Raw genomic sequence first — 26,884 nt, forward strand, 5'->3', positions numbered from 1 at the left:
TCTCTGTCCTCCATGCACTTGAAGCTTCAGACACTCTGGTTGCCAAACATGCAAATGTCATTCCCACCCAGGGCCTTTGCACCAGCTGTTTTTCATCACATGTTATCACTGCTTTGCATTTGAAGCCTGGTCACAGTCAAGGAGGGTTCAACAGCAGAGCAACTCCGAAATGAGGTATAGCCTGTGATTTTATAGGTTTGCCATGGATTTATTCTCTTGATTCTTACCCATTTTAAGCCTGGAACATTCTGACACTTTCAAGTTGCAAAATTGGGGAAAAAAGACCACAGACAGGATGGAATGAATATAAAGTTATACTGATTCTCAGATTTTGGCGGTACAGAATTGTCCAAAGGTTGTGACTTTGGCTTGTGAGTAAGGAAATTTAATGCAACACTGCTCAGACCTGCAATGTTTAACAATAATTACAAAATATATATAGTGACAACCCTGCCCCTTTCCTATTTCTTTTAGTTTTGATGTGTTTAAAGTTGTGCATAGAATGATACTGACAATTGTAGATTTCTCTTCTATTTGTGTTAACCTACTTTTCTTTGTCAAAAATATACTTTTTGAGGCCAGAAGAAGTGATTTGTAAATTACAGATTTCGCTCTAAAAATTACAACCAGAAACTAATTTAAAAAATCAAATTGGTTTCATCTAATTAAATTTGGAAAGTTCCTTATAAACACACACCATTCTGTTATAAATCTCTTACAAGCATGGTCTTCTGCTTACAGTCCACAGACAGGACCCTCATCTCTACTTGGAAGGAAATGCTCTCTTATCAACTGTCAAGACTTTCTAAAGCATAGTGTGGTCGAAAGTGGTGTTTCTCAAACTTTAAAGGCCATGTGAGTCACCCAGGGATCTTATTAGGATGGAGACTCTGGCTCAGGAGGGCTGGTGTGGCCTGAGATGCTGTATTTCTCACCAGCTCCAAGGTAACACCAATGCTGCTCTTCCCTGAACCACAATGGGCAAGAGGCAAGACATCTGCACTTGAATCCAGACAGGAATTTGGCTGAGACGGCAAATGATCTGACCTTGATCTTTTCACTTCACCCCTCGAGTCTCAATGTCCTCATGTTTATGTAATGATAAGAGCTAACACTTACTCTATTTATAAATGTCAAGCACTGTACTAAATATATATATTTTTGTTCATAAATAAATACAAATGAGAGGTTGCTTGATGTACCCAAGCAAATAAGCAGGAGATCTGGGATTCTGAACTAGATTGACCTCAAAAGTCAATATTCCTGCCTTCTATGACCTCAGTAGCTTGTGATACACATGGCCACAGCCATATTTATGCTCAAATCACAAAGACCTAAGCCCATAACCCTCTGTTTCCTTCACAGCATCAGCTAAGAATGTTGGTCTATTCTCATAAGGTGGCCTCAGATGCCCACAAGGCTGGAGATTGCGAGCTCTGGTTCTTTGCAATCATTGTCCACCTGAAGTTGCCTCACCATAGCTGTTTCCAGAAGAGTCCACCAAGGGAATGTCAGCAAACCTGGCATCATGTGGTCTTTGAATATCCACAACGACCTGGCTTCACATGAAAGTGAGAAGAGCACATTGTCCCAAGCTGTGCCCAGAGCTCCAAAGAGGGCAACACAGAATCATGCCTCAACTTCAGGGAGTTATTGCACAAATAGAGTTATATTTGCTCTGTGTTCTCTCTCCATCTAATTATGTCTTCTTATCATCCAGGGTTTCCTAGCCCAGCCCTGGACACCACACTACTAGAGGGAGTATACTGCATCCAGGAGGAAGTCTACGCAGAGGTATGACCCCACCTGCAACATGGCCTAGGCCAGCGGCTTCCAGGGGCAGGTAGGTTCAAGGCCGGGGTCTTTGCATGACAATGTTGTCATCTATCCAGGCATAATGAGAAGAAACATAAGGAGATTGTCATGAGTTATTCATAAAGCTAAATTTATTCCATCTGAAGGATTGCCTTTTATTTTGACATTATATCCTTTCTATATTTTTGAAATGATGTCTTCTATGAAATGTTAATAAGTGAGGGTAAAGCACTCTATGTTGGTCCCCAAACCTTTTGAAATGTTACTGGCTTGTGAATTCCAAAGTCTTGAACATCTGGCATAGACAGCCTTTACATAACAGGAACAAACAACTTCACTTTCTTAGTGGTAGGTCCTTTCACTATGATTTACAAAGAGCAGGTTGCTACACAGAAGAGATCTGGGTGTGTGTGTGTGTGTGTGTGTGTTGTGTGTGTACACTTGTGGCCTCTGTTATACAAAGAACATCATGTAGCTTTGAAATGACTAGGTTTTCTTGGAGTTGAATTTCTGTCCATCTCTCCCTTGACAAGGTCTTGAAAGTATCCTGGGAAAGGCATATCCATGTTCTTCCCTCCAGAACCATCCCCAGGAAGGATGCTTCTCTGACCTCGGGGCCCAGGGTGGCTCATAAATGGTACACTGAGGTGTCTGCTCCCTCCTTTCCTGTGCTGATTCCAGGAGCTGCATCAAGCTCCCTGCAATTTCAAAAATGGAGATGTCGGACAGCCCTTCTGCAGAACACTGGACTTGCTGAGACAAGGCCCGTTTCTGAAGGTGCTTTCCCAATTACTTACACCTGTTGGATGTTTTCTCCTATGGGAGGGAGCTTCTGTGTCCTTCAGAATAATCCTGGATATTCTCCCCATATCCTTCATTTCCTAATGGTGTCGCTAGGCTCCCCCAAGCCCACCTGCCACAGGGGCACGTTTCTGGGGCTTCCACCTCTCATGGCCCTACAGGTGTTTCAGCCTGCGGGTATTGTGACTGACCTTCCCCTAACTCTGAAATGGTGATCACCACCTCCAATGCTACAGGTGAGAAAACTGAAGCTTGGGAGAGGAAGCAGAGTCCTAAGAACACTTGAGACTGGTAGTGACACTAGGAGAAGAGGCTCCTTTCCAGTGTCAGCTTCCATGACCTTCCCTCTCACTGCTGCATTTTGCTCCCCATATCACGACCTCCTGGTGGCTCAGACTACGAGAGGTGGGAGCAGAGTCCATTTTGTCCTTGTGCCAACAATACCTGAGTCTAGCTGCATCAGCCTTAGTGAAGCTGTGTTCGATTTTGCTTTGCTGTGTCATGAACTTTCATACAACCTGTTCTGATTTTGAAGGTTTAAGGGAGCCTCATTTTCTTGGCTTGTAGGGCGCATGCCTGCCTGCATTGCTTCTGCTTTCTCTCTGATATGAGAAGGCCCTGTTAATTCTGGGGGTGAGGGCTTTTGACACCATCACCTAGGTGACAAGAAGGATGTCAAAGCTCAAGAAGCATGTGCCCCCAGGACAGAGAATGGCGGCGGGGTTGTTGCAGAAGCCAGGATCTGACTCATCTGCCTGGGAGAGCATCATGGGTGGTTTTTCCAGAACTGCAGCTACTGTTTGCCAGGCCTGGGTCTTCTCCAATATGCCAGGTCTCTGAGACCTGATTCACACTATCATCACAATGCACATCTGTCAATTTTTTTGTCTTTTGAGCTACTGAAACAATGCCTCTGAATACCCTTGTGCTTCCCCAGCTATATTGTCAGATACCTTTTGCCTCACTTACCTTTACACCCTCCAAAGAGCTCTTCCACAGAGGGTATTCACCATCTTTAGGTTGAAATAAATTGAAAACAACTAAGCCATGAGATACAGCAAAAGGGCCCTCCTTACCTCATAGAGTGTGATGACTCCGTTGGTCTCATTGGGGGGTTTCCACTGGATGTAGATCTTCTCCTCAAAGGGTCCCCCTTGGATGGATTCTAGAGGAACAGCTCCTGGAACTGTAGAAGGAAAAAGGGAACCATGTGATGCTGCTTGCCACCTCATTTCCCCAGCCCAGTGACCTAGGACAGGAATAGGTGAGGTTTTCCTGTAAAGAGTCAGAAAGTAAAGATTTTATTTATTTTTTAAAAAATATTTATTTATATAAGAACTGGGGTACAGGCCAGATGCATGGGAGGGTGAGAGGATTCACCAGAGACAGAGTGGGGAACAGAACAGGCAGACTGATGAAATACACTGCTGAGGGGTGCAGCGGGCATGACAGGAGAGGTCTGCCTCACCATGTGGGACCCTCACTGGCCAGCCGGGATCGAACCAGCACTGCAGAGGTGGTGGACAGCTTCACAGAGCGGCACTCAACCACCTGCGCCACCAGGGGAGGCCCAAGTAATGATTTTAGGAGGGCACATAGTTCCTGTTGCAACTACTCATCTTTGCTCTGGTAGCACAGAAACATCGTAGACAATCCATCAATGAGCAGACATGGCTGTGTTGCAATAAAACTATTTCTACAATGAAGACACCTGGTGGGCTGGGTTTGACCCCCAAGCCAGTTTGCTGAGCCCTCTGGAAGGTTGATGGCTCTTCCTCTGCAGACTGAGAAAGTCTGTTCTTAAAGTAAACCTGACCAGGGCAAGGAGTACATCAGCATGCTCCTAGTTCTACCAGCAGGTAGGATTGTGGAATAAGTCTCTTGCTTTGGGTTGATATTTAAGGAGTGTAAAGTGAGTTTCACCATCCTTTTCCTATCCTTGCCAAGTTTTCTTTAACTAAAAGAAGTGTTTCCTCAGTTTCCTGACTAATTCCTGGATCCAGCAGGAACAATGTGCCTTGAGATCTCACTTCTGTTAGATGAAACTTGCCTCCTTCCAACAAGGCAGCTAGTTTGTCTCACTGCTGAGTGCCCATCACCCGGTACATCACAAGTGCTCAGATCATTTGCTGACTGGATGAACAGGAGAATGAATGGCCTATGCTACTATTTTGCCCAAAGAGCACAAGATTTCCTGGGTTGCTTCTGTGCTGATGTCCATCTTCCTGCCAGCATCCTCCATAGTAATAGCCTGGAAGATGCCGAACCATAAAATAAATGATTCCCCAAATCTTCCAGTTACAACCCTTTAGGGAATCATGAATTCATGTAAATCATTACCTGATCTATTTATATTTTGGCATTATAAAAGCAGGTACTTTTACTAAGTGCTCACTCTTTGATCAGAATGTTTCATACATTATTTCACTTAAACCATAAAATAGCTCTGCCCAGTGCATATTATCTCCTCTGTACTGATAAGGGGACTGAGGCTGAGAGAATTAAATAACTTGCTCAAGGTCATACGACTCTTAAGTTGTAAAGAGGGAATTGAACACCTGTCTGTGAGCTTCAAAGCATATACTCTTAATCATCATGCTATGCCTCTCTCTGGATATATCCTTGGCCATATGTCGCAATCAGTTCCCTATTGTTAAATTAAAATATATTTAGTTTTTCTCATTATGGACATTGTACACAGAATTTGTTGAATATTACAAATATACAAAAAGGTTAAAAAAAGAAAAGAACAAAATCACTCCTAATCCCCATATGCGGAGATATTTTGCAACTATTTTTATGCCTATGCATACACATATTCTATTTTTAAAAATTAAACTCCTACTGTGTATGTTGGGTTACAGCCTTCTTTTATCACCAAGAAAGAAAATCACAGATTTGGAAAAAAAAAAAAAAAAAAACCTTAAATGTTCTTTGAGGTCATGCATTTTAATGACTGCTTGGGGCAGGATATGCTCTATTATCGTCACCGATCCTTTATTATTAGGTATTAAAGTGGGCTTGAATTCTTTAGGGTTGTAATACTATAATGAGCATTCTTATAAGTATTTGCATACAATTCTATTGATGTCCCTAAAATAAATTTTTGGAAATTGAGCCAAAGTAGATAAACTTTTACTTTTAAGGCTTCAGGCACAAATGCCTACATTGCCTTCCAGGAAATTTGTGCCTTTCTGATTTCCCCAGCAGAATATGCCTATTCCCAATCCTTGTCAAGGCTCACTACTTAAAAAAATTAAGTGTATGCATATGTATGTATATGTGACATTTTTAGAATAGTGGAGAGTGCAGGGATATTTTTTCCAATTTAATTGGCCATTTGCATTGATTCTTTTATGAACATTCTCTCTATATCTTGTGCTCATTTTCCTGCATGGCTCTTCATTTTTGTTCATACTCATCTTTCGGCCTTGTAATTATAATCTGTTTTTAAGGCCTTAAGCTTTTATGCATAGGTTATAAATATTTTTGTTATTTTTTTATTTGCTTTTGAATCTTTGAGGTATGTAGAATCCTCTAAGTAGTCAGAAGTCATATTGCAGTTCCTTATCCATTTATCCCTTCCACAAATTTTTATTGAATATTTAATGCGATAAAGGGACTTTGATGCAGGGATGCAGTGACAAGAAAGACATATTCAAACCCTTGATAAAGCTTGTATCTGGAAAGGGAGACACCTTAAGTAAATATTTGTACTCACAATTAATTTTTTAAGTTGTTATAAGATTTGGAGGTAAAGGCAAAGATATTAGGAGAATTATAGCAAGCAGAGAAAATCTAGTGTGTCAAGTGAGGATAACAAGTAGAAAATAAGTTACGGCTGGTGGAGAAGTGGAAGATACTGGGGCAGAAGCAGGGAGGATGGGTGCTGGTGTGTAGTGGAGTGTGGTGCAGAAAAGATGGGAGCTTGGGCAGGGTAACAGTAGTGCACCAGCGAAGCAGACCATGAGGAGATTTGGGGGCACAAAACCAGCATGATTCGGTGGTAGCCGATAAGGGTACAGAGGGGATGAGATGCATTAAGGAAGGCTCCAGTTCTTCTGTTTTATACAACTGGGATGGATGAGTGTGTTGTTCATAAAAAGAGGCCCAGAGGATAACTTGTTTTGGAAAGGAAACTGACAAGCTCACTTCATTCTCATTCGTCATTTAAGGTGTGTGTAGAACACCCGCATGGCACTGTGGGTAGTGGTTGGATAGCCAACACTGAGGCCCAGGAATAGATCTCCCACAAAGACTCAAACAAAAGCAACAGGCCAGTGATTAAGCCAAGAGGAATGCTAATCTTAACAATTAGGAGGAAAATAAAGAAACTGGGAGGTCATTAGAGTTCAGAAAGGTACTGGAAAACAAGGAAGGTGAAGGGTTAGAGATGATGGAAGATGATCTTCCAAGGTAAGATAAAGAAGATTAAAAGCTACAGATGTGACCTTATATTTTCCCATTGAATTTAGTGTCAAGGTTACTTGTAACCTGGGGAAGAGTAATTTAGGGGGAACACTGAGTCACAGCCCTCCTGTGGTAGGTGAAGCGTGGAAGTTGAGGGATGGTGCTGAGAAAGGTTATCTAGCTGTGAACAAGGTGGGGGGTGTAGAAGTACAGAGATGCAATAGGGAGCTAAAGTAGCGCCCCCTCCCAAAGAGAGGAAAGATTATCACATGATTTTGGAGAAAATCCAAAATTGAGGTAAAAGGTAGAAGGGTTGGAAAGTGAGAAGAAATAATTGACATTGGTAGGGTCCTGGAAGGCAGGAGCAGGGGCAGGTGAGGATATGAGAAGGGAATGAAAATGTGCAAATGCTTTCTCCAAAGGAAGGGGTGATTTAAGTTGTCCTAATGGCTCCATTCTCTTGAGAAGTGGAGATGAAACATTTACCAGAATATGGTGAGGAGTTTAGCCAAGGATTTGGGGAAAGTGAAGAGGCTTTATTCATTAAGTGAATTGTGAACAGACTAGAGAGATACAAATAATGCTCATTAAGAAGGGTCTATGGGATGGAGGGTGACCTTGACTATCAAGTTAGTATCACTAAGCCACCTGGTCTCCAACTGGAGTTCTTGATTAGAGACAATTCTCTTTGTCACTCAGATCTGTTGCATAGTCATCTGCATTTTCTTCTTTTTTATGATGCATTCCCATCTCTTCTAAACCTAACACTTTAATCCACCTGGAATTTATTTTATATCCTATATAAAGTAGAAATGTAACAATAGTTCTTTACAGCTTTCTTAGGACAACTAGTTGACCAATCAAAAATGTCCCAAGTGATATAAAATGCCATTTTCTACCACATTAAATTATTTTCTATCCTGGCATATGTTGTGTGGCTTTCTCTTCTATTTCACTGAGTCATGACTTTTACTTTTGGCCATATCTCTCTTGTGTTGGTAGAACATAATTTAATATTTGATAGAATAAGTCCTTCTCTTTTATTATTCTTCTTTTACAAAGTTTTCTAGGCTTTCTCTATCCATTTATTCTTCCAGAAGAACTTTGGAATAATTTCACAAAACTTCAGAAATGTTCCATCAAAACTTTTGTTTCAGTTACATACTTCTTTTCCCAAATGACACCTTTTTATAGCAAGTCCTCTTATCAGTAAGACTGTATAAATCTTCTATTTTTTTATGTTCCTCAGTTTAAAAATCTATATTTTAATTTCTTACAAATTACATTACTAGAACTGTTACTTTTGTTCATCTTATCTTTGTATGCTATGAAAATGTTTTGTTAATGAAACATGTAAGACAAAATTACATGTACTTAAATTCCACTCTAAGAAATGAAATATCACTATTATCATTGAAGCACTCTATGTTGACACTTTCTCTCCATGATTAAAAAAATCATCTACTACCCTGAATTTTATGATAATCACTCTTTATTTTTATTTGGAATTATAAATATATACATCTAAGGCAAGACAAAATACTGTTAGTTTTTTTCTTTGTGTGTAATGGAATTGAGTGCTGTTTGGTTTGCATTTGTCACTCAATATTGCTTTGAGTCTCACCCACATTGATGCACATAGTTGTATTTTATTCATCTCCATTCCATAAATGTAGTGTCATTCATTTCAATATCACTGTCTACTATAGGTGGGCATCAGGTCTGTTTCCTGAATGGGGCTGTCGTAGAACATTACTCCTATGAATATCTTTGTACATTTCACTGAATATATACAAGGTTTCATTAAGGCATACCTAGAACTAGGTAGATAGACTAAGGGCACATCTGTCTTCACTGTTATTGAGTAATTTCAAATTATTTGCAAACTGGCAGTAGCAATTTATATTCCCTTTAGCAATGTTCTGAAAGCTCGTACTACTACACATCCTTACAGACATTTGGTATTTTTAAGTTTTTAAATTCTAGACCATCTGGTAAGTATGAAATGATACTTACTTCATTAATGTTTTATTTGTTTTTAACTAGTTACTTAAAGAGACTGGGCATCTTTTAATGTTTGCTGAACATTACTGTACTTTTCTTAGAGATTTGTAGGGGTTCTTTGTATATCTTGTTACTGATCCTTTTATTGGCCATCTGTACTATAAAAATCTCTCAGTTTGTCTTCACTTTCTCTTCATGTTAACTGTGGATAAAGATCAGTTTTTAACGTGAATGCAGTCAAGTTATTAATTTTTTTTCTTTCTTTGCACAGCAGGAGGAGACTCACTAACTCGATTGTGATCATCATTTCACAGTGTGTGGGCGTATCAAGTCACTGTCTGCACAGCTGACATACATCTGGTTTTGTTTTTCAGTGACACCTGGGCAAGTCCTTCTCTTCTTTTGAAATTGGAATTGACATTGGATTGCTCTATGCTATATAAAATATACTAAACTATATAATATAAAAAGAAAGACCTAGGGCCTCCCTGGTGGCGCAGCAGTTGAGCGCTGGGCTGCGAGGCTGCCTGCAACCTCTGCAGCGCTGGTTTGTTCCCCAGCTGCCAGCGAGGGTCCCACAAAAAAAAAAAAAAAAAGAAAAGAAAAGAAAAAAAAAGAAAGACCTACCAACCTAACAGCAGGTGCTATTGGTGTCCCACCCACATCCTACTGATTAGTGTTTAATGCTACAACACTTGCTACTGCACCTGTAGGTGGTAGGAACAAACTTGATGGCCACACAGGGCAAGCTGAAAGTGCCAGAGAGATAATACCCCCAAGACATTCTTCACGCAATGGAAGACTGAAAGCTGATGGCAGAACAGCTTATTTTCCAAAGTTATTGGTTGGGTTAACTTTAGAACATGTTCTATAAATAGTTCTCAAACGATCTCAAATCAATAAATAGAAATATTATTAATGTTGCAACTATTGATTAGTAATAGTAATAATAAATCCTGGGGTTTCAGTATTTGAGATCGTTTGAGAACTATTTATAGAACATGTTCTAAAGTTAACCCAAAAATGGTGCTGGGAAAACTGGGTCGCTACATGCAAAAGAATGAAGCTTGACCACTACCTCACACCATATACAAAAATCAACTCAAAATGGATTAAAGAACTAGACATAAGACCTGAAACCATAAAATACATAGAAGGAAATATAGGCGAAACACTACTTGATTTGCATATCAAAGACATCTTTACAGACACATCACTCAAAGCAGTGATAGTGAAGGCAAAGATCAACAGCTGGGACTACATCAAATTAAAGAGCTTCTGCACAGCAAAAGAGACAATAACAAAAACAAAGAGAAACCCCACCAACTGGGAGAACATTTTTGCACCCAACACTAATGATAAAGGACTGATCACAAAAATCTGCAAAGAGCTGATGAGACTCAACAACAACAAAGAAAATAATCCAGTCAAAAAATGGACAGAGGAACTAAAAAGAAACTTCTCTGAAGAGGAAATGCGAATGGCCAACAGGCATATGAAAAAATGTTCAACATCACTTGCAATCAGGGAAATGCAAATCAAAACTACCATGAGATACTATCTTACACCAGTGAGAATGGCACATATTAAAAAAACTAGCAACAACAAATGTTGGCGAGGTTGTGGAGAAAAAGGAACTCTTCTGCACTGTTGGTGGGAGTGCAAACTGGTCCAACCACTATGGAGAGCTGTGTGGAGATTTCTGGGCCTACTAAACATAGAGATTCCATATGATCCAGCAATTCCACTCCTAGGTATTTACCCAAAGGACACAGAAACATCAATTCCAAAGAGCACCTGCACCCCTATGTTTATAGCAGCACTGTTTACAATAGCTAAGCTTTGGAAACAGCCCAAATGCCCAAAAATAGATGACTGGATCAAGAAGATGTGGTACATATATACCATGGAATATTACTCAGCATTCAAAAAAGATAAACACATGCAATTTGCAGCAACATGGATGACGCTGGAAGGGATCATGCTCAGTGAAATAAGCCAAAAAGAAAAAGAAAAATACCGGATGGTCTCACTCATAACAGGAATCTAGAAAACTTAAATAAGGGACCAGGAAAATGAATAACTATAAGAAAGTGAAAATCAAAATCAACAAAAACTATGAATCAGAGACACTTTTTGGGGGTGGGGGGCAGGAGGGGAGGGATTGGGGTCAGAATGGGGGGATTGCAATTGTATGGGGAATATAAAAATAAAATTTATTAATTAAAAAAAATAATATTTCTAGTCTACTGTATAGTAATGTTTCTAATCAAAAAATTAAAAATTGAATAGGAGAGTAAAATTAGAAAGTGGAAGGAAAAAACAGTAAAATGTAAACTCCTTCTTTTAAAATATTTACTCTATACTTCTGTGGTTATCTTGTCGTGGACTAGGATTAGTTCACGAGTAAGTGCTGGTCCCTGACTAATACTTAGGCTGTCACTGTTCTATAACCCCGTTATTCACACGGTCATTTTCCTGGTAACATACCTTGTGCTTTCTCCCTTTTCTTCCCTGTCTGCCTCTGATTTTTGCCGGTGTGTCCTGGACTATCTGCTAAATAAATTACTTGATTTGTGTTCTTAATTCAGAGTCACTCCCACCCCCAAGAGTAATAAACCTCCCCCAAACAGTCTTAAGAAATACTTTTTCACCCTGAGTTCACAAAAATAGTTTTTTAATTTTTTCTTCAAATAGTTTTAAAATTAAGTCTTTTACAAATTGTCTTCCATTCATTTGTATTTTCATGTGCGGGGTGATTCAATGTCAATTCTTCTTCCTTATTCAAGTACCACTTAATGCAATCAGTGATTTTTCTCAACGAATCTGTCATGTTATCTTTTCCTTCCATCACATTTTTGCACATGTATGGCTCTATTTCTAGGTTCTCTCTGTTTTTTTTTTGTCCATTGGATAAGGATATCTTATATCCACACTGCATTTTCTTAATTAATGAAGATTTGTCATTTTTGGTGTCTGGTATCTTGGTATCTGTCTTAGCTATTCTTACATTTTCTCCATACATAGATATTAAAACTAGCATATAACTTTTCAAGAACTATCTGATTTTTGATTTGAAACTACATAATTTACAGATAAATTGGGAGATAATTTATGTCTTTGTAAATTATGATTTATAATATTGGGTTTTCTCATCCATAAATACTACATACCTCTTATTTAGATCTTTAGTGCTTTTTGGTGCTTTATATATTTATCTATACATACATTGAAATGTTTTATTAAGTTTATTACTAAATACTACAAATTTTTATTGCTATTGTAAATAATATCTTTTAAAGTATACATACTTGTTAGCTAAGTAGAGATGCAATTGATTTTCAATGTTATCTTCACTGTCAATCATGCTATATCACTTATTAATCCAATAATTTGTGTGCCAATTTTCTGAGGTCATCCATATAAATAATCATAGCATCTTCAGTTAATAATAGTTTTGCTCTTTTCCAATTTTTAATTATTAAATTTGCTTATCTTTTGGGCCTGCCCAGTGGCACAGTGGTTGAGCGCTGGGTTGCGAAGCTGCCGGTGGCCTCTGCGGCGCCGGTTCGATCCCCGGCTGCTCCCCAGCCACTGGAGGAGGGTCCCACATGGCGCGCAGACCTCTCCTGCCACCCGCTGCTCCCCTCAGCAGTGTACTTCGCTCCTTCTGCCTGCTCTGCTCCCCGCTCTGGCTCTGGTGAATTCTGTCACCCTCCCGTGCTTCTGACTGTACCCAGTGCATGTATAAACAAAACAAACAAACAAATAAATAAATAAAACATGCCTCTATAAAAAAAAAATAAAGTCTTTAAAAAAAAATTTGCTTATCTTTAATCAAAACCACCTATAATATTTACTGGAGATAAAGATAAGCATGTTTACTTGATGATAAGTTATTTTTCTGATTTTGAAGATTATTCTGTTATTTCATCCTCAAACATTTATTAATAGGTTTCCTGTAGCAACCTTTTATTAGGGTAAGAAGGTCCCTCTTACTCCCATACCTAAGGATATTTTCTTTTTAAATCATTATGAGCTTTCAGTGATGCTTTTTCTGCATCTATTGTGGTATATGGTTTTGTCCCTCTCTTGGTTTGTTAATGCAGTGAATTACATTAATGGATTTGCTAATACTGAACCACTATTAATTTCCTAAAATAAACTAATGTTTTTCTTAGTTGTGTACAGTGCTGAATTATTTGCTAATATTTTTATTTGGGGTATTTGCATCTAATTTTCCTTTTTCTCATAGTAAGCTTGTCTGCTTTTTTTTTAATTTTTTTTTTAAATAATAAATTTTATTTTTATATTCCCCATACAATTGCAGCCCCCCCATTCTGACCCCAATCCCTCCCCTCCCACCCCGCCCCCCAAAAAGTGTCTCTGGTTCATAGTTTTTTGTTGATTTTGATTTTCACTTTCTTATAGTTATTCATTTTCCTGGTCCCTTATTTAAGTTTTCTAGATTCCTGCTATGAGTGAGACCATCCGGTATTTTTCTTTTTCTTTTTGGCTTATTTCACTGAGCATGATCCCTTCCAGCGCCATCCATGTTGCTGCAAATTGCATGTGTTTATCTTTTTTGAATGCTGAGTAATATTCCATGGTATATATGTACCACATCTTCTTGATCCAGTCATCTATTTTTGGGCATTTGGGCTGTTTCCAAAGCTTAGCTATTGTAAACAGTGCTGCAATAAACATAGGGGTGCAGGTGTTCTTTGGAATGGATGTTTCTGTGTCCTTTGGGTAAATACCTAGGAGTGGAATTGCTGGATCATATGGAAGCTCTATGTTTAGTAGGCCAGAAATCTCCACACAGCTCTCCATAGTGGTTGGACCAGTTTGCACTCCCACCAACAGTGCAGGAGAGTTCCTTTTTCTCCACACCCTCGCCAACATTTGTTGTTGCTAGTTTTTTTAATATGTGCCATTCTCACTGGTGTAAGATGGTATCTCATGGTAGTTTTGATTTGCATTTCCCTGATTGCAAGGGATGTTGAACATTTTTTCATATGCCTGTTGGCCATTCGCATTTCCTCTTCAGAGAAGTTTCTTTTTAGCTCTTCTGCCCATTTTTTGACTGGATTATTTTCTTTGTTGTTGTTAAGTCTCATCAGCTCTTTGCAGATTTTTGTGATCAGTCCTTTATCATTAGTGTTGGGTGCAAAAATGTTCTCCCAGTTGGTGGGCTTTCTCTTTGTTTTTGTTATTGTCTCTTTTGCTGTGCAGAAGCTCTTTAATTTGATGTAGTCCCAGCTGTTGATCTTTGCCTTCACTCTCACTGCTTTGGGTGATGTGTCTGTAAAGATGTCTTTTATGTGCAAATCACGTAGCGTTTCGCCTATATTTCCTTCTATATATTTTATGGTTTCAGGTCTTATGTCTAGTTCTTTAATCCATTTTGAGTTGATTTTTGTGTATGGTGTGAGGTAGTGGTCAAGCTTCATTCTTTTGCATGTAGCAACCCAGTTTTCCCAGCACCATTTATTGAACAAACTCTCTTTGCTCCAATGCATAGTCTTTGCTCCTTTGTCAAAGATTAGTTGACCATAAACCTGTGGGTTTATTTCTGGATTTTCTATTCGATTCCATTGGTCTGTATGTCTGTTCTTATTCCAATACCATGCAGTTTTGATGATTATGGCTTTGTAGTATAGTTTGAAGTCTGGGAGTGTGATGCCTCCATTCCCTTCTTTTTTTCAGGAGAGCTTTGGCTATTCGAGGTTTTTTGTGATTCCATATGAATTTCATCAATAATTGTTCTATTTCTTTGAAGAATGACATTGAAATTTTGATTGGAATAGCATTGAATCTGTATATTGCTTTTGGTAGGATGGCCATTTTAATAATGTTTATAATTCCAATCCATGAGCAGGGGATGTCTTTCCATTTCTTTGTGTCTTCTTCTATTTCTTTTAACAGTGTTTTATAGTTTTCTTTGTATAGGTCCTTTACCTCTTTTGTTAGATTTATTCCCAAATATTTGATTTTTTTTGTTTCAATAAAAAAGGGATGGTTTTTTTGATTTCTTCTTCTTCAGATTTTTTGTTTGTGTATAGGAAGGCTACTGACTTTTGCGTGTTGATTTTGTATCCTGCCACTTTACTGAACTGATTGATGAGTTGAATTAGTTTTTCTGTGGAGTTTTTGGGGTTCTCTATGTATATTATCATATCATCTGCAAAGAGTGATAGTTTGACTTCTTCTTTTCCTATTTGGATTCCTTGGATGTCTTTCTCTTGTCTTATTGCTCTGGCTAGGACTTCCTAGGACTTCTGGCTATAATACTTCAGTATTACATTGAAAAGCAGTGGTGAGAGTGGACATCCTTGTCTTGTTCCAGATCTTAATGGAATTGCTTTCAGCTTTTCACCATTGAGAATGATACTGGCTGTTGGCTTGTCATAGATGGCCTTTATGATGTTGAGGTACGTTCCTTGTATCCCAAGAATTTCAAGGGCTTTTATCATGAATGGGTGTTGCACTTTGTCGAAAGCTTTCTCAGCATCTATTGATATTATCATATGGTTTTTATATTTCTTTTTGTTGATGTGTTGGATAACGTTGATTGATTTTCGGATGTTAAACCATCCTTGTGTTCCAGGAATGAATCCTACTTGGTCGTGGTGAATTATCTTATGGATACATTGTTGGATTCTGATAGCTAAAATTTTATTGAGGATTTTTGCATCAGTGTTCATTAGGGAGATTGGCCTGTAGTTTTCCTTTTTTGTGTTGTCCTTGTTCGGTTTTGGTATTAGTGTAATGTTGGCTTCATAGAACGTGTTTGGTATTGTCCCTTCCTTCTCAATTTTTGGAAGAGTTTGTGAAGGATAGGCACTAATTCATCTCTGAATGTTTGGTAGAATTCATTTGTAAATCCATCAGGTCCTGGGCTTTTGTTTTTGGGGAGATTTTTGATTACCATTTCAATTTCGCTGCTTGTAATTGGTCTGTTTAGGTGTTCTATTTCTTCTTTATCTAGCTTTGGGTGATTGTAGAGTTGTAGGAATTTGTCCATCTCCTCTAGATTGTTAAACTTGTTTCCATATAACTCTTCATAGTAGTTACTGATTATTCTTTTGATTTCTGCTGTGTCCGTTGTGATTTCTCCTCTTTCATTAAGCTTGTCTGCTTTTGATAGCAAGGTTACACTGGCATCATAAAATGAGAGAAGTATTTCTTTTCCTGCTCGTTGAAAGTGTATACGTAAGGCTGAAGTTACCACTGCCTTGAGAATTTGTCTGATTTCATTTGCTGGACCATCTGGCACTGCTGCTTTCTTTGTTGGAATGTTTAAGCTACTGATCCCATTCTCTTGTTTTTTGTAGACATTTTTTCCTTGAGTCAAATATTTTTTACTTTATATTTTAGCAAAGAATTTGTCCTAGGTTTTTACCCGAAGGACACAGAAACATTAATTCCAAAGAGCACCTGCACCCCTATGTTTATAGCAGCACTATTTACAATAGCTAAGCTTTGGAAACGACCCAAATGCCCAAAAATAGATGACTAGATCAAGAAGATGTGGTGCATATACACTATGGAATATTACTCAGCAATCAAAAAAGATAAACACATGCAATTTGCAGCAAGATGGATGGAGCTAGAAGGGATCATGCTCAGCGAAATAAGCCAGAAAGAAAAAGAAAAATAGGGCCTCCCCAGTGGCACAGTGGTTGAGCACTGGGCTGCTGCCCACAGCCTTTGCAGTGCCGGTTCAATCCCGGGCCGCCGGCGAGGGTCCCACATGGTGCGCAGACCTCTCCTGCCGCCCGCTGCTCCCCTCAGCAGTGTACTTCGGTCCTTCTGCCTGCTCTGCTCCCCGCTCTGGCTCTGGTGAATTCTCTCACCCTCCCGCGCTTCTGACTGTACCCAGCGCTTGTATAAATTAATAAATAAATCTTAAAAAAAAAAAAAGAAAAAGAAAAATACCAGATGGTCTCACACATAGCAGGCATTTAGAAAACCTAAATAAGGGACCAGGAAAAAGACTAATTAATACAAAGTAAAAATCAAAATCAACTAGCAACTATAAAACAGAGACACACTGGGGGTAGGCAGGGAGAGGAAGGATTAGGGTCAAAATAAGGGGGGGGTGCAATTGTATGGGGAATATAAACAAATGAAAATGCATACATTGTGCAAAAATGAAAAATGATGTAAGAATTATATAAAATATTAAAAAAATTTGTCCATATCCCATAAATGTCAAATTTATTTGTATAAAAGGATATTTAGTATGCTCATTTTATTCTTTTTAACGTGAAATAACTTCTATACTAGTTTGTAAAATAAATATGCATCTCATTAGTCTATTAATTACCAACTTCACACCCTCTAAATATAACTACTTCCCTAATTTCATAATGATCATGGCCTTGGTAGAAGAAAATCAGCAACCTCTAGGCACGGAGAGAGCCTACAGAGGCATATAATTCAGCCATAAAACAAAGCAAGTAATATTGGCTATGAAGATGCCAGGTGGATTTTGCCCATTTTTCCAAGCCCCTGTGCTGCTACCACTGGAAGAATCACCAATGGATAGTTTGACGAGTTCCATGAGCCACATTTGCCTTCAGGCTGGTCAGAGTTTTGTGAGAATTAATGCAGCTGAGTTCAGTAGTCCTTCCTTCCTGTGCTCCAATGAGGGGAGAGAGTTTCTATCAGTGAAAACACAGCTCAGTCACTTTTTCCCCAGTTAGGTCCCCCTCCCCCCACACTGTCTTGTATTAATTCCTTCTGCATAATATGACATCCTTACATTCTCATGCAGATTTAAAGGCATTTTCTTTATATTTCTTTGGGAAGAAATGATCAAAGAAGAATAATCAAACTGTCTTCTTGAATTAAAACTCTCATTTTCATCATGTAGACGTATCAGGCAGTATCACCTAGTGACTAAGAAATTGGACTGAGTCAGCCTGCCTGGGTGCGTGTCCTGTTCTGTTCACTTCTTCGTTGTGCCAAGCAACTGGGGAGTGTTGCTTAATCTCTCCCTGCCTCAGTTTCTTTACTTTAAAATGGGGTAAAATAGGTGTAGCAGACCTCCCCTGTCTCGCCCCCTGCACCCCTCAGCAGTGTATTTCAGTAGATCCACCTGTTCTGCTCCTCGCTCTGTCTTTGGTGAATCCTCTCCCCCAACACACACCTCTGGCCCGTACCCCAGTTCTTGTATGCATAAATAAATCAATCTTTAAAAAATTAAAATGGGGTAAAATCATACCCATTTATAGGTAATGTGGGGATTCAACATATTAAGATAAATTAAGGGTTTAGCAAAGTGCCTGGCATGAAGTCATTACTCTGTATCCTTGCTCCTTCCCCTGGTCCCATCAGGGGAAGGACTATTCAGAACTATTCTAGGGTATCCTGGAGATCATAAACTTGACTTCTTGCAGAATTAGTTATGATCATTATTATTCTCCTTTATGTCCTCACCTCTATCTATTCTTTCTGAATAATGTTATATTACTAGTCACAGAAGCCATATCTTTTCACTGCTTTCTGAATATATTAAATAGTTTTCTTCAATCCTCTGATTTCTATGGTAAATAATTTAAGAATCTATTTTCTCTCTGAGGATCCAGGTTTCATTCATTCAATAGCATTTTATTGTGTGCCTATTATCTACTTGGTACTCTTCTAAGTGCTTATAAGTACCAGTAAGCAAAACAGAAAAATAAATCATTATCTTTATAGTGTGTATTCTAGTGGGAGAAGACAGATGATAAAATACATAGTGAAATATGCATTGTGTCAAATGATAAACACTAAGGAGATACACGAAACAGGTAAAAGGAATAAGGAATGTGGTTTTGGAAGCTTCCAATTGTTAATAGTTCAGTGAGAAAGAGCTCCCTGAAAGGCTACTTTTGACTTGGAGCAAGGACTTGGAGGATGTGAAGGAACTGTTTATCTGGGAGATCATCCCAGTTAGAGGGATGGCACATGCAAAGGTCCTGAGGCAGAGGCACAGCTGACATACTTGAGGAGAACAGTGTAATAAAGCAGAAATAGAAAGAGGTGAGGTCAGAGAGGCAACCAGAAGTGGAAGTTCAGTTCACATGGGACCTTGTGAGCCACTTGAAGGACTTGGACTTTAAATTTCAGTGGCATGAGACAATATTGGAGGGTTCTGAGCAGAGGGGCGATGATGTGATTTGCCTCATTTACAATGATCATTCTGGCTGCTTTACTGAGAAAAGGGTATGGGGCTATGGCAAACAGACCATTTAGGAAACCACTTCAATTAACAGACTAGAGACCAGGGTGCCTAGAACAAAAGAACAAGCAATCAAGGCTAAAAGAAATGGTGACAGTCTTGCTGTATACTGAAGGGTGAACCAAGAGAATGTGCCAATGGGGAATATGGGGACTCAGCAGGGCTGTTGCCTTGCACAAAGGAAGTGGGGGCCAATCACAGGGAACACAGGTGAAGCCTGTTGCCTGCAGTTGTGCAATTCAGGGACGCAAAATGCAATAGAAGTGAGGAATGAAAGCATTTGAAACACCAAAATAACTGGGAAGACAGAAAAAACTGGGAAGAGTGAGTAGCTGTGGCTGGAGGATGATCAGGAGGTTAGCGCTGGACATGTTTAATTCCAGAGGCTGATTAGTGATCCAGATGGACAGGCTGAGTAGGCAGTCGGATAGTAGACTCTGGAGGGCAGGGGAGAGGTCTGGTCTGGATACATCAATTGGGGAAATTATCAGCATATGGATGGATTTTAAAGTTATGAGACTAGAGGAAATAATTAGGGGAATGAGTGTGAATCAAGAGTTAGCAAACTATGCCTTTGGCCAAATTCAACCAGCTGCTTGTTTTGTAAATACTATTTTATTGGAACACTGCCCTATCCATTCACTCATATGGTCAGAGTGAATGGAGATTACAGAAGTATTACAGGTTATTTTAAAATGGACTCTTGCCTATGACTAGCAGAAATCTTGCACAGATCCCTGAATGTTTTTTTTTTCCTACCTTTTTTTTCAGCCTTTATTAAAAAGTTGTTGGCCATGTCAGATACTGGCCACACACCATTTCATACAGCTCTTGGCACAGTAAGTTAAGTAATTTGCATTTAGAGATTATGTAGTACACCTGACAGAGGCTGGTGGCACTGTCATCCCTGTTTTACAGATGGGGACACCAGAGTGTACAGAAAGCAAATAATTTAACAGAGATTGCATAATAAAGTAATGAACGGAGCCTGGATGAAGCCCAGATCCCCTGTCTTCAATGCATTTTCTGAATCACCCCTTTCTTCATCATCTGGTAGATTTGTGGGTTCAGAAAGACTGGCAGGATGTCACACATCTATTAGCAGCAAAGCAAGGACATCTGAGGCCAGGTCAAGGACAGTTTTTACCACACTACCAACTCCATAGGTCAAGAAGTCCTTTTCAATGAACCAGACTTTCATTCTTTTGATTCAATTGGGTCTTTTTTGTTTTACTCTCTCTCATTGTGAAATGATTTATTGGGGTAAGATTCCTTTTTTTGTCTTATCTCCTAATTCTGTGTCACATTACCCTTCCATTCTTCTTTATAATTCTTTAATGAATCCACATAGTCCCTTTCCACAATTTCATTTCTTCTTCTATCTAACAGCATGGGACTTTCCATCCTTTTGACAGAGTTCTACAACAAAGGTTAATTACTTTATAATTTCATTCTCTTAAAAAAAAAGCACACTAAAATTGCTAATTTTAACCATGCTTCTTGTCAGTAGGTTCATATAAATTCACTGTAATTAAACCAGATGTTTTCTTGTGCCTTAAAGTCAGGTGGTAATTTAAGGGGAAATTTTCATTTCAACATAAAGGAGGACAGAGTGTTACCACGAGAAGTTTTCTCTTCTCCTCTTTTCTTCCCTCCATTTTCATTTTTTTTTCTTTTTTCTTTTTCTTTTTTTTTTAATGGGACCCTCGCCAGCGGCCGGGGAACAAACCGGCGCTGCAGAAGCTGTGGGCAGCCTCACAGCCCAGTGCTCAACTGCTGTGCCACCAGGGGAGGCCCTCCCTCCATTTTCATATCTACAAAGTAGGGTCGGTGATGGTGGCAGTTGATGGTAGTTGTGAGAAGTGACAAGTCAACTTATGCTAAAGCACAAAGCCCTGAACAGTTAACACAAGTTTCCTTTCTAGTTTATCTTGTCTTGGCCATATTTTTTGTTCTCTCCATTCTAGGTAAAACATTTATTGGTTATTATTCATTTGTGAATCACCCCTTTTTTCATCATCTGGTAGACATGTGGGTTCTAAAAGACTGACAGGTTATCATACACCTGTTAGCAGCAAAGCAAGGACGTCTGAGCCTAGGTCAAGGGCAGTTTTTGTCACACTACCAAGTCCATAGGTCAAGAAGTCCTTTTCAATGAATCAGACTTTCATTATTTTGATAAAACTGGGTCTTTTGATTCAACAGAAGTAACTTAAGAAAAATCAAAATAATTTGAAAATGGTTTTAGAGGTCACATTACATTAGACTGCAAGTAAATCTTTTGGAGACAAGACCGATGTAGACAATTTCGATCTAATTACATATTCCAGTCTTGTTGGAAGATTTTTTTCCTACTGTATAAATTTTTACATCTGAAGACATCAAATTTATCTTTCAAATGGAACTTTACAGGGGCATGTTAGTAAATGTTTCACAACTAGCTATCCAGGAAAAGAAAGTGAAACAAAACACCAATGTATTTGTCAATTTCCATGGTGTAAATATCCCTATTGTGGCCCATTTCAACAAATGAATGTGATATTGCTGAACTCAAAGGTGGAAAGAGAGACTAATGACAAGCTCCAGCAAGACAGTATGGTTGGCTTTGTCTATAGGTAAAGTATTTTTATACATAGTCTCATCTCTTTAAACAACTCAAATAAAAAGGACCCTGTGACATTGGGAAAGAGGCATGTGATGTCAAATAGTCAATCATTCATTCCTTCAACAAAGATGTAATTGTTCCAGCTAGATAATAAACATGTGTGTATACACACATATACACATATACACAACATGTGTACGCACATGTATGTATACAGATATATACACACATACACTGAGTGTTGTAGATGATAAGTGCTTCAGAAAAAAAACTAAAAGCACAGAGGGTGCTGCTGAGGTTTTGGACAAGTACAGGATTTTATATGAAGATACTCAAGGAAAAAAATCACAATAAAGTTTTGGGATCTATTTGCTGGCCCTTCCATTTATTTGTTACTTGGTAATATTGGCCAAACTCCTTAAACTCTTTAGGTCTTAGAGTTCTCTTCCACATAACTACATACACAACAACATTTACACTCGATTATTTGTTGATTGTAAAACTGAAGAATAACAGCACAATACCTAGCTCATAGTGGGCATATGAAAACCATAATTGCATTTCTCTTTACCCTTTATAATATCTTAAATTCATCTTTGTGAACATCTAAAAACTTACTGTGTTCTAATTAAACGATGCCTTCAGAACCACTGAAAGACTCTGGATTGCATTGCTAAGTTTATACTTTTCCTCTAACTTTCCTCTTTTCTAGATTGTATATGTGATATCTTGTTACTATAAATATGCCTATCCTTAGCAATATGCATCCACCTCTAACTTCCAGTAACCTGAGAAATCAGATGTTTAGATTTTTAAAAATGCACTGAAAACATAGGTGCCCATTCCTGAGATGTCAGTCTTCCCTACAATTCAAGTATCATTATTATATTAAATAAATTAACATGAACTTTATGTGATTAATCATGTACAAGCTCAGTTATTTAATATATGTTACATGCTATTACACATTTTAAATAATTAAATTTTTATATAACTATTAAAAATTATATGAGAGCCTCCATTTTCTTATTATAAAACAGAAAAAATAGTAGTATTTGTTTTTTTAGGAATTTACCATGAAAATATATCTACACAAATAGCAAATAACATATGCAGAAAGCTACCTGTTGCAGTATTATTTATGGTAGAAAATAATAGAAACAAAATAACTGTCCAAGGACTCTGCTTAAATAAGCCATGGTATACCCATGATGAAGTCCCAACCCAAATAGCTATGGATATGGATAGCAAACATCTTTACAAACTGGTCTGGAGTGATTTCCAGGATGTATTAATGAATGAAAGTATGATAAAGAATATATCTATGATGTGATATTTTATATAAGAAATAACAGAAAAATAGTGTTTACTTTCTGCAAAACAAGCTATAGGAAAGTAAACTCAATGACTACAAAGGGTTATATTTCAGGTACAGAATGAAACTGCATGAAAGAGATAAACATGATAGCCATATATTCCTCTCAATGTGTCTTTCTATAGAGTTTTAACTTTTGAACCTGCAACTCCTTTGATGTTAAAAACAATAAAATTTAAAAAGATAGGGAAAAGGAAAACCTTAATATTGAAAGAAATGAACCTAATTGGATATCAACTTGATATTATAACCATACATAGACATGAACGAACTTTTGGACAGTATTTTGAGTGCTTAAAGGGAGAAGGGCTAAAAAGAATACCTTCAACCTAACTTAGCTTTCTGTTTTTTAAAAAAATATATTTATTTTACTTATTTATGCATACAAGAACTGGGGTGCAGGCCAGAAGTGGAGGGGGTGAGAGAAAGAGAGCGGGGAGCAGAACAGGCAGACTGACTGAAATACACCGCTGAGGGGAGCAGCAGGTGAGTCAGGAGAGGTCTGCCGCGCCATGTGGGTCAGCTCCCTGGCCAAGGATTGAATGCGTGTGCAGTGGCTACAGATAGCTTCATAGTGCTGAGACCTACCCCCTTGTGCCACCAGGGAGGTCCTTAGGTTTTTGTTTATTAGAGGGATTAGTACTACAACTCTGCAACTATTTTATGTGTACTGTGGGATGGAGCAAGTGAAAAAATATGCAGATATTGGTAGCCCAGCTTCTTTCTGTGGGAGAATGGAATGAGGACAAGTGCAGACGAATCCTGAGATGCTGGATTTGAACCAGTATGAGCTTATGATTTAAAACACAGTAATTATATTCCCCAGTTCTACCTCCTTGAAGGGCCTAAGGGCAATTGCATAGTGTTGAGCACCCCTAAGATGTCTATCTTAGTGCCAAAATATTAGTCCCCACTGAAAACCAGAAATCTTGGCTGATTTCAGGTCCAGGGTGGAGACATTACAAGGATAGTCTAAGAAGCAAGGGAGACTAATGAGGACATGTCTAAAGGACCTTGGAGCCATTTGAAGAGACTCTGCTAGTTCTAACTGAGAAAATTTGAGCACTGAAGAGAATAATAGTGATGAATTTTAATACATGAAGCCAAAAAAATGATCTACCAGTCAACAGGAACACTAAAAATGGGGAAGGGGTGAAAAGCAAAGATATGTAAAGAAGAATGCCAATTAATATGTGCAGATGGAAAAGCAGCCTGAAAAATGACTCTTTTGTGAAGACCAATGTGATAATTGACTCAGGTAAGAATTATCAAGAGGTGGTGACATCATTGGGTGAAAAGTTCTTGGAGAACAGGATACTGACATGACCTCAATGCCTTACTGCATAGATGAGCTCATTTATAATAAGAAAAGGGGACTGCATTACAAAGGGGTTGGGTGGTCCCCCACCTAAGCGACCGGCATCTTATCTGTGCATCACCAGTAAAGGGTCTCTGACATTATGTACCTCGTGACATGAGACAATGAGAAAAATATATCATCAATCCAGGTAGCACTTTTGTCAAAAATGTCTTGCATTCTGGTTTTTCAGATAAAATCAAGTTTAACATTATTAGAATCATCAATGTGGGCTGTCTATTTGATTATTTTAAAAGAAATGCTAAATTTCAGTGGCATGGTGGGTATGGAAGAGAACATCATTCTCCTAAGTGTTTTGCATGGTAAAGAGTACAGGGATTGGCTGTCTTGATGTTCTTTTAAGTAGTTAACAATAAAATATGCTTTTTAAATATATGCTATTTTTACATTATATGTATCATACATAGATATGAAAAAGAAAATCTAGAAAAATATTAACTAGTATTAATGAAGGTGAAGGGTTTATAGATCTGGTTTGTAATAATCTTTCAATTGTTCTATAGCTTTGAAATAGTTTAGAAAAGAACCATGGGCATAAGTGTAGAATATTCTAGAACATCCCTGTCAGAGCCTAACACAGAGCAGCCCTTGGTAAATGGTAGCCAAAGGAAGATCACCATCAGGATTGTTTGCATCTGTTTTCTAGGCCTTAGATATTGGCAGTCGGGATCTTGGCTGTGTAAGTAACCAAGCCAACATTTGAGCTAAGGGATTTGAGGGAAAGGGAAAACAGAAGAACCTGTTTAGTCTCCTCTCACCAGCTGCTTCCCGGATGAAGCCACAGGATGCTGTGGCCATGAGCTTCTCTCACCAGCGTGAGTTAACTTCACTGGCCCTTAAAGACACTGAGATGCTGACATTACATATTCTCCAAATTCCCCAGAAGATAGTTCTGAAGTAAGAACAAAAACAGCTGGAGTCCAGTCAGCTCAATCTGAGTTGTTTTTTGGTTCCCTGAGGGGGGTTTCTGTCAACTGGAGCCATACTCCCTCCTCAGCTGGTTTTGAGGTGAACAAGTTCCCCAGGACACAGGAACTGTATTACTTCTTCTTTGGGAGGACAGAGCTCACCCAGGCACACAGAGAGGCCCACCTTCAGCAGGCAGGCCCTGAGGTGTGGGCTTGGAACAGCTGCATGGCTGAGGAGCCCTGTCTCGTATGTTAGTGCTTTTAATAGGATAATGTCCACACAGCTCCTTGGAGTAAGAACTGATATTTTATTAATGATGTTTAATTAAAATTTAATTTCAAAGCATTGCTGCTCTCACATCATATTGATAAAGACTTTTTGAGCCCCCCAAACCCCGCCCACCAGTAATGAGGAGAAGAAAGGGCTAGGTCAAGACAAGCCTTAAAGATGGGATTTGGGATTTGCTGGGGTACATGTGGGCAATCCTTACAAAGCAGCCCAAAGCAACCAGAGCATCCTGAGAACAAAGCTCCTGAGCTGCTCCTGGTCAGACCCTGTCACTCATCTTCTGAGTCCTGCATTTTCTAGCTGCTTCTCAGAAAAGGCACTGACCATATTGTCACTCTTTGAGTCTATGTCATGTTATCTACAAACAGTTAAGAGTGGAAGCCTAGTGCTCCAAAGAGGTTTCCTAGGGTAGATGCTGGGTTGCTTGTGCTAGAGGATCTTAGTCAATAATTATATATATTATATAATTATATATATTATAAACATACTTAGTCAATGTTGTATCTATATAATATGGTATCTACATTTATTGAAAACTTAAAATCTGTTGAGAAATATTCCAATTTTTTAATGCATCCTTTTAAAGAGAACAAAAATCTGTAAGGTAGGCACTATTATAAACTATTTTATAGATGAGGAAACCAAGGTTCTGAGAAGTTAAACAACTTGGGGACTCCCTGGTGGCGCAAGGGGTTAAGCATCAACACTATGAAGCTATCTACAACTATTGCACATGAGTTCAATCCTTGGTCAGGGAGCTACCCACATGGCACAGCAGACCTCTCCTGTCTTGTCCACTGCTCCCCTCAGCAGTGTATTTCAGTAGATCCACGTGCTCTGTTCCCCACTCTGTTTCTGGTGAATCCTCTCACACCCTGCACCTCTGGCCTGTACCCCAGTTCTTGTCTGCATAAATAAATAAATAAATAAATCTTAAAAAAAAAGAAGTTAAACAACTTGTCCCAGGCCTATTTGCTTGCCAAATCTGCCTTCTCAAACAAAGCTTTATTCTACCACTGGAGAGAGGGGCTGTATATATTTGAAGTAACAGATGTAGGGACAGATCTG

At 38.7% G+C, this 26,884-nt stretch overlaps 1 protein-coding gene across 2 annotated transcripts in view; it reads right to left on the reverse strand.

The window, feature by feature from the left end:
• Positions 1-26,884, reverse strand: part of PTPRT (protein tyrosine phosphatase receptor type T) — a 917,718-nt gene that overhangs the window by 293,657 nt on the left and 597,177 nt on the right. For both annotated transcript variants that reach the window (XM_054697687.1, XM_054697683.1), the window contains exon 9: positions 3,693-3,802. In XM_054697687.1, coding sequence (XP_054553662.1) covers positions 3,693-3,802 — 110 coding nt within the window. The remainder of the gene's footprint in view (positions 1-3,692; positions 3,803-26,884) is intronic.

This window comes from Talpa occidentalis, unplaced genomic scaffold (assembly GCF_014898055.3).
Source record: "Talpa occidentalis isolate TD23 unplaced genomic scaffold, MPIMG_talOcc4v2.1 talOcc4.10, whole genome shotgun sequence".
NCBI classification, from domain to species: Eukaryota; Metazoa; Chordata; class Mammalia; order Eulipotyphla; family Talpidae; genus Talpa; species Talpa occidentalis.